The sequence below is a fragment of the Triticum aestivum genome, chromosome 5B (assembly GCF_018294505.1).
Source record: "Triticum aestivum cultivar Chinese Spring chromosome 5B, IWGSC CS RefSeq v2.1, whole genome shotgun sequence".
Taxonomy (NCBI): Eukaryota; Viridiplantae; Streptophyta; class Magnoliopsida; order Poales; family Poaceae; genus Triticum; species Triticum aestivum.
This window is the reverse complement of record NC_057807.1, coordinates 301,817,144-301,830,318: the sequence shown is the minus strand read 5'-3', so window position 1 is coordinate 301,830,318 and position 13,175 is coordinate 301,817,144. Positions and strand designations below refer to the sequence as shown.

General features: G+C 41.6%; 1 protein-coding gene across 1 annotated transcript; it reads left to right on the top strand.

Annotated features, from left to right (window-relative positions):
- Positions 1-2,265: 2,265 nt before the first annotated feature.
- LOC123111518 (tropinone reductase-like 3) lies at positions 2,266-12,451 on the top strand. Its single transcript, XM_044532325.1, has 6 exons — positions 2,266-2,552; positions 2,639-2,755; positions 4,118-4,252; positions 4,341-4,466; positions 6,007-6,108; positions 11,977-12,451. Exons 1-6 carry the CDS (start codon positions 2,421-2,423, stop codon positions 12,124-12,126), a joined length of 762 nt encoding a protein of 253 aa, XP_044388260.1. The 5' UTR covers positions 2,266-2,420; the 3' UTR covers positions 12,127-12,451.
- Positions 12,452-13,175: the final 724 nt, after the last annotated feature.

Below are 13,175 nucleotides of genomic sequence, written 5' to 3'. Positions count from 1 at the left end.
TTCAAAGTTACAATGGAGTTTTGTACGTGAGTTATCAAGTTTACAACGTGTATATTATACTGTGCTATTTACATGGAGGTTGTCGGGAGGGACCTATATTTTCAAACAACTTCCTCCCATCCCCCCACCCTCAGGTCAAAATTACTATGGTGTTTGCGCATGAGTTATCATGTATACGATGCTTATAGTAGCACGCTATTTACAACCCTCAGTTCAAAGTTATCATGGTGTTTATGCCTGAGTTATCAACTCTGTTGTGCGTATGTTACCACCTATTTATACAGAATTTACTATGGGTATGTTTTGAACTTTTTTTTGCCCCGATCTAAAGTTACCATGGTGTTTGTGCATAAGTCAAGTGTGCAATTCGTATATTACCATACTATTTACATTGAAGTTACCAAGGTATGCTTTCAACAACTATCCCCCCTCCGGGTTAAAAAGTTACCATGATGTTTATACCTGAGTTATCAGGTCTACGATGCATATATTACCATTCTATTTCCAAAGAAATTATCAGGGGTGTGGTTTCAACAACTATTTTTTCTCTCGGCCTAGGTTACCACGTGTCTATGCGTAATTTACCATGCCCACATTGTGTATATTATCATGCTATTTAGGCAGAAGTACCATGTTGTTAATACTCGTGGGTTATCATGTCAACGTTGTGTATAGGTTTTCAAATTCACCTTCATTTTCCCCGGGTCTACGATCATTTTGAAAAAAATACCTTACTAGAAAAAATTACCACGGTTTTTACATAGGTCATCGGGTTTACGGTGTGTATATTACCTTGTTATTAATACATGAGTTATCACCTCTATGATCCGTAAAGTTACCATGCTACCATAGGGCCTATGGATCAAAAACCAGCTACTAATTATGCACGCAAGTTTAGGCATTAACTCCTTCGATGGTCAGGTGATGATTAATTTTGCATGTAGTTTATTGTTGATGATTTATTCTTCTGGCTCCTCAAATCACGCATCGATATGCTTTTACGTGCACCCCCATAACAATTCACCTACTCACGTGCATGTGTGCATGCAATAACTCCAAAGAAAAATTAAACGAGTTAAAATAAGAGGGCTTAAAAATCCTGGAGAATGAAAGTAGATAACACAACTAACCTGCTCCTAGGCATGTGAAAGAGACAGACGAGATGGTTGGCTGCGTGTGCTATAACTAGTGGGTCGTGCGTCGACTCCCATTGTTGCGGGAGAAGCGGTCAGTCGCTGCCGCGAGATGCGAATCGTACGGTTCGTGGGTCGTTCGTGCTTGTTGCTGACGAACAGTCGGCAGGAAATTAGATTTGTCGATAAGAATAAGAAAGAAATAGGGGGACGAGAGCGTGATGGAGATTCCTCAAAGAAAAGAGAAAAAGAAAACATCGTGGAATGGTCAAAAGGGTGCGACGTGCTTCCTTTTACACAACAATTAGTCTAATTGACAATTTCAAAAAAATAAAAAATAGTCTAATTGAGCTGGTTAGTAAGTGTTTCACGTCAGCTGCTTGGTGTGGGTTCGAATCCCATATTCAGCATCAATTTGACTAAAAAATCCGTGTATATAGGGTCTACCAATAGATCTAGCGCACAGAAAAAATCATGATGGATCCAATCCAGAGAGAAAATCACGGACATCAACGTTTCAGGAAATCTTTCCACTAAATGCGCCATCAAATTAGCAACTTATTCAGATTTTTAATCTCAAACAAAGATCCACTGCGCATTAAATTCAAAGTGTTCGCAGTTTTAACAAAGACAAAATCTAGGTGAAATGGTTAGTGCGGAGGTGTGCGTACAGGGCGTCGCGGGTTCGATACTCATCCACGTCCCTTTCTTTTTCTCGCTTCGAAGCTGGTGTTAACTACCGTTCGATCCGTAATGAACGAGATCCAGATCGTTCGGATCTGTTGCAAACTGCCGGTCCGCAGAAATTTAGCATTCTCGTTATTTTATTATTTTTCTCACTGTCAGCATTACTCACACATGAAAATTGTTGGCGACAGACAGTTTGCTACTCCCTCCTTCCATCTATATAGGGCCTAATGCGTTTTTCAAGACCGCCTTTGACTATTGATAAAATTAATACTACATGACATGCATAATGTGAAAATTATATCATTGAGAGCTCCTTTCACATACGAATTTGATGATGTGCTTTGTGTAAGTTGCATGTCATATATTATTGCTCTAACATTTGGTCAAAGTTAGCCTCGAAAACCGCATTAGGCCCTATATATATGGAAGGAGGGAGTAGTTGTTACCCGGGCCCACGCTCCAGTGTCCAGATAAGCGAGCGCACTAGGGTCGCCGGTCGAAGCGGATATCCGGCATCGCCGCGTCTCTCACATAAACGCACGCTTCCATCGGGACAAGACAGCGGCGCGTAGCAAAGGGAACACGGCGAGGCCGGCGATGGATGTCAAGTGCCGGCGTCTGGAGGGGAAGGTGGCCGTCGTGACGGCTTCCACGCAGGGCATCGGCCTCGCCATCGCCGAGCGCCTCGGCCGGGAGGGCGCCGCGGTCGTCATCTCCTCCCGCAAGCAGGTCCAGCCACGCTCCCCTCCTGGGCTCTCGATTGCGTCGGCCGCGTGGTTTTCTTTCTCTGATCGAGTCATTTCTTGGCGCTGCAGAAAAACGTGGACGATGCGGTGGAGGGCCTCAGGGCAAAGGGGATCACCGTGGTCGGGGCCGTCTGCCACGTCTCCAACGCCGAGCAGCGCAAGCACCTTGTTGACACGGCCGTCAAGGTGAGATTTAGGCTATCTATTCTTAGTTCGGTGGTGGGGCGAGGAGATTCCGTTCGACAGTGCTGGGGCCTGGGGCTCTTGGGTTACAACGTTGTCAGATTCGTTACATAGGAGCTGCAGTTTTAAATAGATCGGCACTCTACAGTGGAATTTTCGGCCCGGGTGAGGTGTTGGTTTACCAGACTGTGAGTTGTTCCCAGAATTCTGCATACCATTCTTGTTGGCTGTTAGACAAAATAGGAGAGGGCGAAACTGCTATTCTGCGACCCTGTTTGTTTCAATATTAGGCAGCAGATTCTCCTAGGAAAAACCAGAAGCTGAAACAAACAGCTATTTGGAATCAGCTTGCCAGTGAAGCTGGAGCTGGATTCAGGCCATTTTCAGTGTAATTGCCTGAAGCACGTCCAAGTGTACTTCAGTGAAGCAAATCCACAGGTGATTCGTAGCCAACTGAAGTTGAAACAAAGAGGGCCAGTAGGGCGCGAATGTTCAGCTTGGAGGCTTGAAGTGGGACACGCTGCTGGCCGTTTGATTGCATGTTGCGGCCATGTGTTTGCGTTTGTGATGGAGACGTGGTTAACATGGAAGGACCAGTGGGTGTTGCGCAATATGGCTGTCGCGCTGTACCAGTATCCATTCTGAATAAAACTGTTTTCTTTTGAAACCAGAGCTCTCATTTGGAGAGCAGTACATGTGTATCCACAACTATGGCGGTCACTGCATTATTTTTGTTGCTGCTTAGTCCTACTTATTTTCTCTGCGCCTAATGATGTAGGAAGAGTTCATGGTTAGCATTTCATTTTGGGTGCATCTGAACTGTTTTTTTTTTTTTTGTATCTTACCACAATTATGAGCTGATAGTTTGTGCTCATATCTGAAATACTTTACTGCATCTGCATGTATACTTATGATTATTGCAGCCAGGTAGTATTGAAATGATTGTGGTAGTAAACAAGTTGTAATGTCCCTGGAGATAGAATGGGGAATTTTTTAGGTGGATAGAACATGGATTTTTGGATATAAGAGAGTTAGTTTGGGGAAGAAGAAAGAAGAAATAAGAATTGGGGAGCGGATATTTGTACTCTCATTTGATATGCAATACCATTACAGTAGAAGGCTTTATAAATTGACACATCCCCACAGATATTGACCTGAATCACGTTACCAGCATGTGACACGGATCTACAGATAGCGACCTGAATCACAGCACCAGCTTGTGACACAACCCCACAGGGTCTGAAGATCAAAATAAAGCAGTCTCATTTCCATCTCTCGCCCTTGCCATTTATGTCTTTTCTTAGCATCAACATCAGGGCGATCCTGCAAAAAGTCCATGACAAAAAATTAATTATGTTACTGCAGAATTTCGGACATATTGATATTGTTGTCTCCAATGCCGCTGCAAATCCTTCTGTGGATAGCATACTAGAGATGAAAGAGTCAGTTCTTGACAAGCTATGGGACATTAATGTCAAAGCTTCTATTCTTCTACTTCAGGTGAATTAATGCTGCATTCTAAATCCTATTTACATGTTCTATAAATAACTGTCTCACAAGTAATCACTTCCCATTTTCCTTATGTTAGGACGCCGCACCACATTTGAGGAAGGGATCATCTGTGATACTAATTTCTTCAATTGCTGGCTATAATCCTGATGCAGCTTTAACGATGTATGGTGTTACAAAGACTGCCCTTTTTGGTCTCACGAAGGTATATGCTAATCCTTTGTGATTGTTGTGCTAGTGCACGCGTATTAATTCATATCAAAATTGTAAAGAATTGTGTGTTAGTGTGGTTAATACTCACTTCATTTCGATATACTCCCTCTGTAACTTAATGTAAGACGTTTTTGCATAGACCATGGAAGCATCGACTTACTGAGAAATGACTTCTTAATAACTTATTGAAAGACCATACCGGAACCACCTATGACCTAACCTCTTCAAAGCATTTAAGTAGGGGTGGAGAGTAGAAGCGTTGTAAGAACTGCTCTTGGTTCGCTGAATGGACAGACGTTTTGATGATGACTTTTGCTTTCATGGATAGATATAGCGAAATGGAAGGACTATTTATCTTGATAAATATATTGTATATAGGAATATATTTGTCCTAGGCAAGTTAATTGATGGACTTGCTTCAGGGGAGAGCATATATATAGGTAATCCACAATTTTATATGAAATTTATCTCATCACATGAGACATGCTGCTTGTATGTGGTGCCACTTCGTCTTCAGAAAGCAAAGCTACCACTGACAGGGTGGGGCGATGCTCCTACAAATTAAGCAAAATTATCTTGTAATAACAAGTTCATAAAATTTACACTTTGAAAGCCCGGGAACTGGAATTTTGTGGCTATAAATAAGTGATTGGATGTCGTCACTTATCACCTTGAGAATGTTTTCGAGTTCGATTCTAGGTTCCCTCCAAATCCTTACACACTACAGACATGCTTATGAATTGAGCTATACTTTTGGACTTAAGGAAGCTGACTCTCATTCTTTGGCCCAACCAACCGCAGACCGAAAATCCAAAAAGTGTGTCAAGTGCACAATTAATCAGATTCAGTGATTCACATCTGGCAAACGCCTAACTGTAATTTAGTGTTTACGAATATGTGCACTGATGCACAAGCTCGATAGAGTTTAATAGATTAGCATGATGAATCTTGCATTCACACATATGGTCAGATATTGCACGTCTACAGTTTAGAGTACCAGATGCCATCTAACAGAACATTGTAAAGTTTCATGACAGCTGAAGTTGTATTACAAGGCGGTTTATTCCCATCACTGGGTATTCATGTTGTAACTTTGTGACCATATTTTATTGTTAATTGTGGATTTTATGTACATGTGACAACTTATGCATGTGTGCACATGATCTTGAATTTCCTAGTTGTGCATCTTAAAAAAAATCTGAGAAAAATTATGTGCAGCAAGTAAAACATGTGCACTTGCAAAAAGTGCGCACATACAAAAAAATAAGACTAATAATAAGTAGCACAATTTTCTGTTTTTTTTACCCATGCACATAAGATAATATTTGTGCACTTCTTTTTGCATGTGCGCTTGCTGCACATCATTTTTTTGATATTTGTTGTAGGGTGCATAAGTGTGACTTTCAAGTTCGTATGCAGTCACCCATAAGTGCACATATGTTTTTCCCCTTAAACTGTCAGGATATACATTGTTTTACACCTGAAGAGGAATTTTCTCCACTGACTCTGTCCATATATGTATCCTTGTCCAGGCTCTTGCTACTGAGATGGGCCCAAATACCCGTGTTAACTGTATAGCTCCTGGGTTTGTTCCTACACGTTTTGCTGGTTTCCTCACAACTAATGAGACCATTGTGAGTAATTTCTGATATCCATCATGCTCCTTTTCTTGTATATTTTGGTATATCTGATTGGTCATACTCATAACAAAGAGGCAAGACCCTACATCACTTACAAGTAAAAGTGAATCAAGAGGGCAATTGTACATTTTGAAAGTTTCTTGATGAATAAGATTCAGTACTAGCCACACATTTGCTGCCTTGTACTGCTGACACAAGCTTATACATAGAAAGCAAAAGCCTGCACATATAAATACACTGATTTTCTCATGAATTGTTATGTTTCCCAACTATACTGCAATTATTTTTTACGAACAAGAAAGTAGATGAACTTTATATTTGAAAAATGTTCAAATTGTGCAGCACTATTGCCAATATGGGATAACATTATAACTAACATTACTGTTGAAAAACGTGAAGGCACTATTTTTACTTTACACATGGAATGACCTCTGTCAAATCTCTGACAGCAAGGGAGCACTCAGAAAAATGGTACAGTTAAGACACAGAATGAACAAGAGATTAAAAAACACAACTCATTTTATACAGAAATATAATTAGCATGCTGTAGGTTTCATGTCCAAATCATCTCAAACGTTGTTGCACAAGCTTATCTCCAATCGGTGCTACCCCAACTCTAACACGTATATCATCATTTCAGACCCAATCCTTTCTTATGTGGCCACATATCCATCTCAACATGTGCATCTCTGCTACACCGAACTGCTGGACATGTCGCCTTTTAGTTGGCCAACATTCAGTGCCATACAACATCGCATGTCGAATCGCTATCCTATAGAACCTGCCTTTTAGCCTTTCTCGCACCCTCTTGTCACAGAGGACACCAGAAGCTTGCCGCCACTTTATCCATCCAGCTTTGATTTGATGGCTCACATCTTCATCGATATCACCATCCCTCTACAACATTGGCTCCAAATGTCGAAAGGTTGCCTTCTGAGGTACCATCTGCCCATCAAAGCTAACCTCCTCCTCATGCCTAGTAGTATTGAAACCGCATCTCATGTATTCAGTTTTAATTCTACTAAGCCTAAAATGGCATCTCATGTACTCAATTTCAGTTCTACTAATCCTAAAACCTTTCGATTCCAAAGTCTGTTTCTACGGCTCTTTACTTTATATTAACCCCCGTCAGACTATCGTCGACTAGCACCGCATCATCCTCAAAGAGTATACACCATGGGATATTTCCTTGTATATTGTGACCTCATCATCACCAAAGCAAAAAGATAAGCGCTCAAAGTTGACCCTTGGTGTAGTCCTATTTTAATTGGAACACCATATGGGGGAGCTCAAACCAGTTCAACAAATGCAAAGCTAGGTCAAGCAACATATGCTCAACTCACTCTCTCAGTCTCACAAGATGCAACTCAAGAAAGTAGGAGATAGAGGGGAATCAATGGAGGAGATCAACAAATGGCTCCAAGAGCCATCCACAAACCCCCCTTCACATAGAGGGGAGATAGGGGTTTGGGGGAGGTGATTTGTGGTTCAAAAGAGTGGTAAAAAACATGTATGAATGGCACCCAAACCGGTGGGGAAGACGAGCCCGTAAATAGCCAACTCCCCCAAACTAGCTGTTTGGCTCAAACAGACCTTCTCTGGACACCCCTGACCATGGGGCCCCGCGGGCACGAGAGACCCCGTGCGCATGGCCTACCCAGAAACAGCCTGCAACAGAAACCTAAACATGCATAACTTTGTCATACAAACTCTGATTTTGATGATCTTGGGCTTGTTTTAAAGCTATGGACAAGCCCAAGGTCCACAGATAGAGAACCACCCAAGATTAGAAATAAATAATGATGCAAAAATGTGAAGGTTTGAGCCCTCTACATATGACGTGATCAAGCTACTCGCCCAAAAGTCCCTCTTGATAGTACGGCTATCAAACATATAATCCGGTCTCCCACCAAGCACCATGAGACAGGTAAAACTAGGGAAACCTGGCTAAGTTATACCTTTGCCTTGCGCATTCGGCTTCAGCTTGATAAGGACGTTAATGCTTGCCTCAAGTTGAAATCCTTTTCTTGACCACAATCACTTGGTGAAGATACTCAAATTGCTTCCCCCGATTGCAGTGTGGGAAGCCTTCACTTAAGCACATCTTCACATGTACATTATCACGAGGTGGACCGCAAGCTTCAAAGCATGTAATCTCCATATGCTCATCTTTCACTTGCACCTCTCAATGACCATCACCACTTGATGTCGCTCATTTTGCACTTGCACTTCTCAATAACCATCACCACTTGATGTCATCCTTACATAGGCTACTTGAAATCTTTCTTTTGACGCAAGCCCATGAGAAACACCTAATCCGCATAGACATAACAAGCATATAGCATGCGATTGTTCACAAAGCGCAATTCACAATTACTTACCATACCACTAGATCACTAGATGCCATGCGGTACATTGGTTGCGCTTGTGTATTGACCATCTAGTATACAATCTTCTAGCTTCATCTTGGTCAACTAACATCTTTATTCATGTTCCATCTCAGTTTTTAAAAGCCGCAATGAACTTTTTATTTCACTTCATTGCCATATCAAGTTTCACCATGAACATCATACTGGTCATCACTTGCTCTTCTAAATGCTCCATCACAATCTCTTCAGAGGCACAATGAGTTATTCACTCTATTAGCTTGCTTGAAGACTTGATCAACCAAAACCCAACACACAAACTCAACATGTTCTTGTCTTATAACCATAACTTGAATTCTTCCTTAAATATTTCTCTAAAGTCCTTGATCCTTATAAGCTCAAATATGTCAACCTTTCATATCCTCCAATGAACTCCAGCTTGATCATATTTGGTTACGCATTGAGATCGATCTTGATGGCTTCAATAGATATCTCCAAAGACCAACTAGTAACCTCACTGGACATGAGACCCCAAGAGTAAAAACCCTAGGCCCTGGCCATGGGCATGGGGCCAGGGACCCCATGCGCATGGGGCATCTAGAGAGTCTAACACGACCTCGTGTGCACGGAGGTCAGGAGGCCCATGCAGACGATGTGTCTGGAGAGATTTCCCTTGGCACGAGGTAAGCAGAGAGGGATACCATGATGATCTCTACGTGAGTCTTTTGATGGAACTCTTCCCAAATCAACCCAATATGCTTCATGCATCACTATGGAACAGTTCTTCATGCAGGATACAATGCACTTGATGCTCCATATGAATTGTCATTCAATACCAAAGCTTAGAGCATATCTTCATCTTTATGGCAATCATCCTTGAATCCATCCAATATCCTTATTCCTTAAGGTACCACCTATGGAATATTCCTTCAAATATATCTCCATGAAAGCATTAGTCCATAGAGATTGTCATTAATTACCAAAACCACACTTAGGGGCTACATGCACTTTCAGGTATCATCAAAGGAGTCGTCCAACTCAATGGTAGAGCTCTCATTATCTCCATTGAACAGCTTGTGGAAGTACTCTTCCCATCTATGCTTGCTCTCCTCGTTCTTCACCAGAAGCCGATCTACACCGTATGCATTTGACTTGGTTGATACCCCTTGACTTCCTCTCTCGATCTTGGCCATCTTATAAATCTACCTTGGCCTTGTACTTCTCTATGTCGTCTTCTTTGCCACCTTGTACTTCTCTATGTTGTCCGCACTCCTATCCAGGTATATGCGTATAAAACAATCTTTCTTGTCCTTAATAGCCTTTTGGACATCATCTTTCCACCACCAGGTATCTTTAGCTTTGCTTCTACTTCCCTTGGCCACCCCAAACTCCTCTAAAGCCACCTTACGAACGCAAGTCGCCATCTTCATCCACATATTGCTTGCATCACTCCTTCCTCTGAAAGGCCCTCCTTAATGACCCTTTCCTTGAAAGCTTGAGTTGCCTCCGCCTTGAGCTTCCACCATTTCGTTCTAGCGACTTTGGCTCGCTTATCCCACTGGACACGAATTTAAAAGGGAAAGTCAGCCACCACAAGCTTATGTTGAGAAACAACACTCTCTCCAGGTATCACCTTACAATCTAGGAAAGTACACCTGGCTTCTCTTCTCGAGAGGATGAAATCAATCTGGCTAGAGCGTTGACCGCCACTAGAAGTCACTAGATGGGATCTCTCTTTCTAAAGAGGGTGTTAGCTATGATCATGTCGTAGGCTAAAGCGAAGCTTAAGACACCCTATCCTTCTTGATTCCTACTGCCATAACCAAGGCCCCCATGCACTCCTTCAAAACTTGTGTTAGATGTATCCACGTGGCCATTGAGGTCTCCTCCGATGAAGAGCTTCTAGCCAATAGGTACACTCCTAACTATGTCCTCCAGGCCTTCCTAAACTCCCTCTTGGTGTTCTCATTATGGCCCACTTGTGGGGCATATGAGTTGATAACATTGAGCACTAAGTCCCCAACAACCAGTTTGACCAGGATAATCCGGTCCCCTTGTCTCTTGGCATCTACCACTCCATACTTGAAGCTCTTTTTGATCAAAGATACCTACTCCATTTATGTTTGTAGTTGTCCCCATGTACCATAGCTTGAAGCCGGTACCCTTCACCTCCTTCGCCTTTTGTCCCTTCCATTTGGTTTCTTGAACGCACAGGATATCAATACCTCTCCTCACGGCTGTACCAACTAACTCCCATAGCTTACTAGTCAGGGACCCTACGTTCTAGCTACCTATGCAGGTCCTACTAGGCTCGGCTAGCTTCCTTACCCTTCGCATTCGTTGAGTCAAATGCGAAGACCCTTGGCGTTGATGTAGCACGGCACTAAGTATGCGACGACCCGGTCCATGCTCGCTTATCACCAGATCAAAATCAAGATACGGCCCATCAACGGGGGGAGGGGGGGCTTGCCCATTTAACAGCACACTTGGGTTCCAATATGGCTCGTTGCTAAGATGGTTATGCCCCAACAATGTACTTCTGGGTTTCATCTCCGTAAGGGTGGTTGAGTTTTGACATTGGTTTGATCATGACCCTCCTTTACCTGGGCTTCGGACCGGCTATGATGCAATGACCCGTTCCTTGCTCACTTATCATCGTATAATTAGCAGGCTTTATTATGGTCTGCCATCGAGTCATTGACACATCACGGGAAGTTGGAGAACCAATCCAATGGGCAGAAAGTAGAAACAGTGTATGGTTGTAGTGGGTCTTCTCATACCAAAAAGCTATCTTGAGAGTTTAAGGACCCTCGACCAGTGTGAGACTTTTACCACAATCTCCCACTTCAAAAGATTAGTGTTATTAAATTGATCTTTGTACTTTCTCAATCATGGGTAGTTAGTTATCAGATGTGTTACATATTCATGGATGGCAATTGTAACTATATATGCCATAGTCAATATGATTATTAATATGGCGATTTCAATTAGCTAATGCATTGTTTTTCTTTCAATCTGCCAGAAATTCATTATTTTTATTTTACTTTAAGTACTCACTCATACCTTGCATTCAGTTGGTCTTTCTAGTACGATAACAAGTTGATCTTTTAAAAAATGATGTTTCAAACAAATACAATATAAAAATATATTTTATATTTTATGACAAATCTAGCAATATCAATTTGATATTGTCCATCTTGGTATTTCGGTAGTTCTTTCTGCAATGATGTCTGACTGGATAAAATTCTAAGACTGCTTAGATTTTAAATGGCCAGGTTCTTCTAGATTCTTAATTTCTTTGATGTTCACTGTTATCCCAGTGCTTTTGTCATCTTACACATGGCACTGCTCTTCTCAGTCATAAACTAGGTTCTTACGAATTCAAGCTATTTCCAAACAATATTGTTGTCTGAATAGCTGTAGCTGTACCACCAAGTAAATTGAATGTATGTTTTCTTCCATGCATGTATATGTACCTAACCAGATAATTCTACAGAGAAATGAACTTATCGAGAGGAGCATAATTAAGAGATTGGGTAGCGTGGAAGACATGGCTTCAGCCGCCGCTTTCCTGGCATCCGACGATGCATCCTTCATTACAGCTGAAACAATTGTTGTTGCTGGAGGAACACAATCAAGACTATAGAGAAGTTTTGAGGGTCAATCAGCCACAGTGTCCTGATCAATAAATATAGTGATACTAGTAGGTCTAGTATACAACATTTCAAGTGCGCTTAGATATAAACAAGATGCAGTGTAATAAATTTGATGTTGGGGTGCCATACAATCTTGCAAGGACGAATGATAGTCTATCGGCATTGTGGTCCGAACATGTATTGTTGTATAACCTGTGTTCATGTATAGGAATTGCGATGAAGTGACAGAGTATGCCGCAGCATTTTATTTGGGGTTTCAGTTTTTCAGCGGTTTAGTGATTATTTGAGCCAATGAAACATTGCAGGTTGAATTGATGTACTTAGTCTCCCTGCCTCATTCATACTTGCACCCTTCCAGATTTCGAATGAGTCTTCAGTATGCTATTGTCTTTCTACTTTTGTTTTTCTTGCTTCGGCCTATTAGTCATACTCGGAATATTTGGCCTTCATTATTAATTTTTTTGTCATTGTTAAGTTATTATTGCTGCATTGTTTGAGTCTAGGCGCATTGTAGGGGTGGGTTGAGTTTTGGACTTGCACAGTTCGTTACAACGGGCAACGTATTCCATTTGGTGTTTTTTTTTTCTCGTAAACCTATATTTTTCTTGATTCAACCTGCAAAACAGCAGAACATATTTGCAAAATAAATCAAGGTGGTAGCTATTAGTTTATGAAATACATAATTTATAAGAGAGATATCACTGAACAACAATTTGAACATATTAGGCCTTGTACAATGAGAGATGCTTAGGAGGGTGCTTAAAAAATAAACCGAGTTTTTTTTAAGCATCTGTGCCTATTTCTACAGAAGAGACGCTTAGTTAAGCGTCTATTCTGTACAAATAAGCACCGGTGCTTCGAGATGCTTAGGAAGGTGCTTAGAAAAATAAACCGAGTTTTTTTGAAGTACCTGTGCCTATTTCTACAGAAGAGACGCTTAGTTAAGCGTCTATCCTGTACAAATAAGCACCGGTGCTTAAGAAAAACCTGGTTTATTTCTCTAAGCACCTCCCTTAAACACCTTGCGTTGTACAAGGCC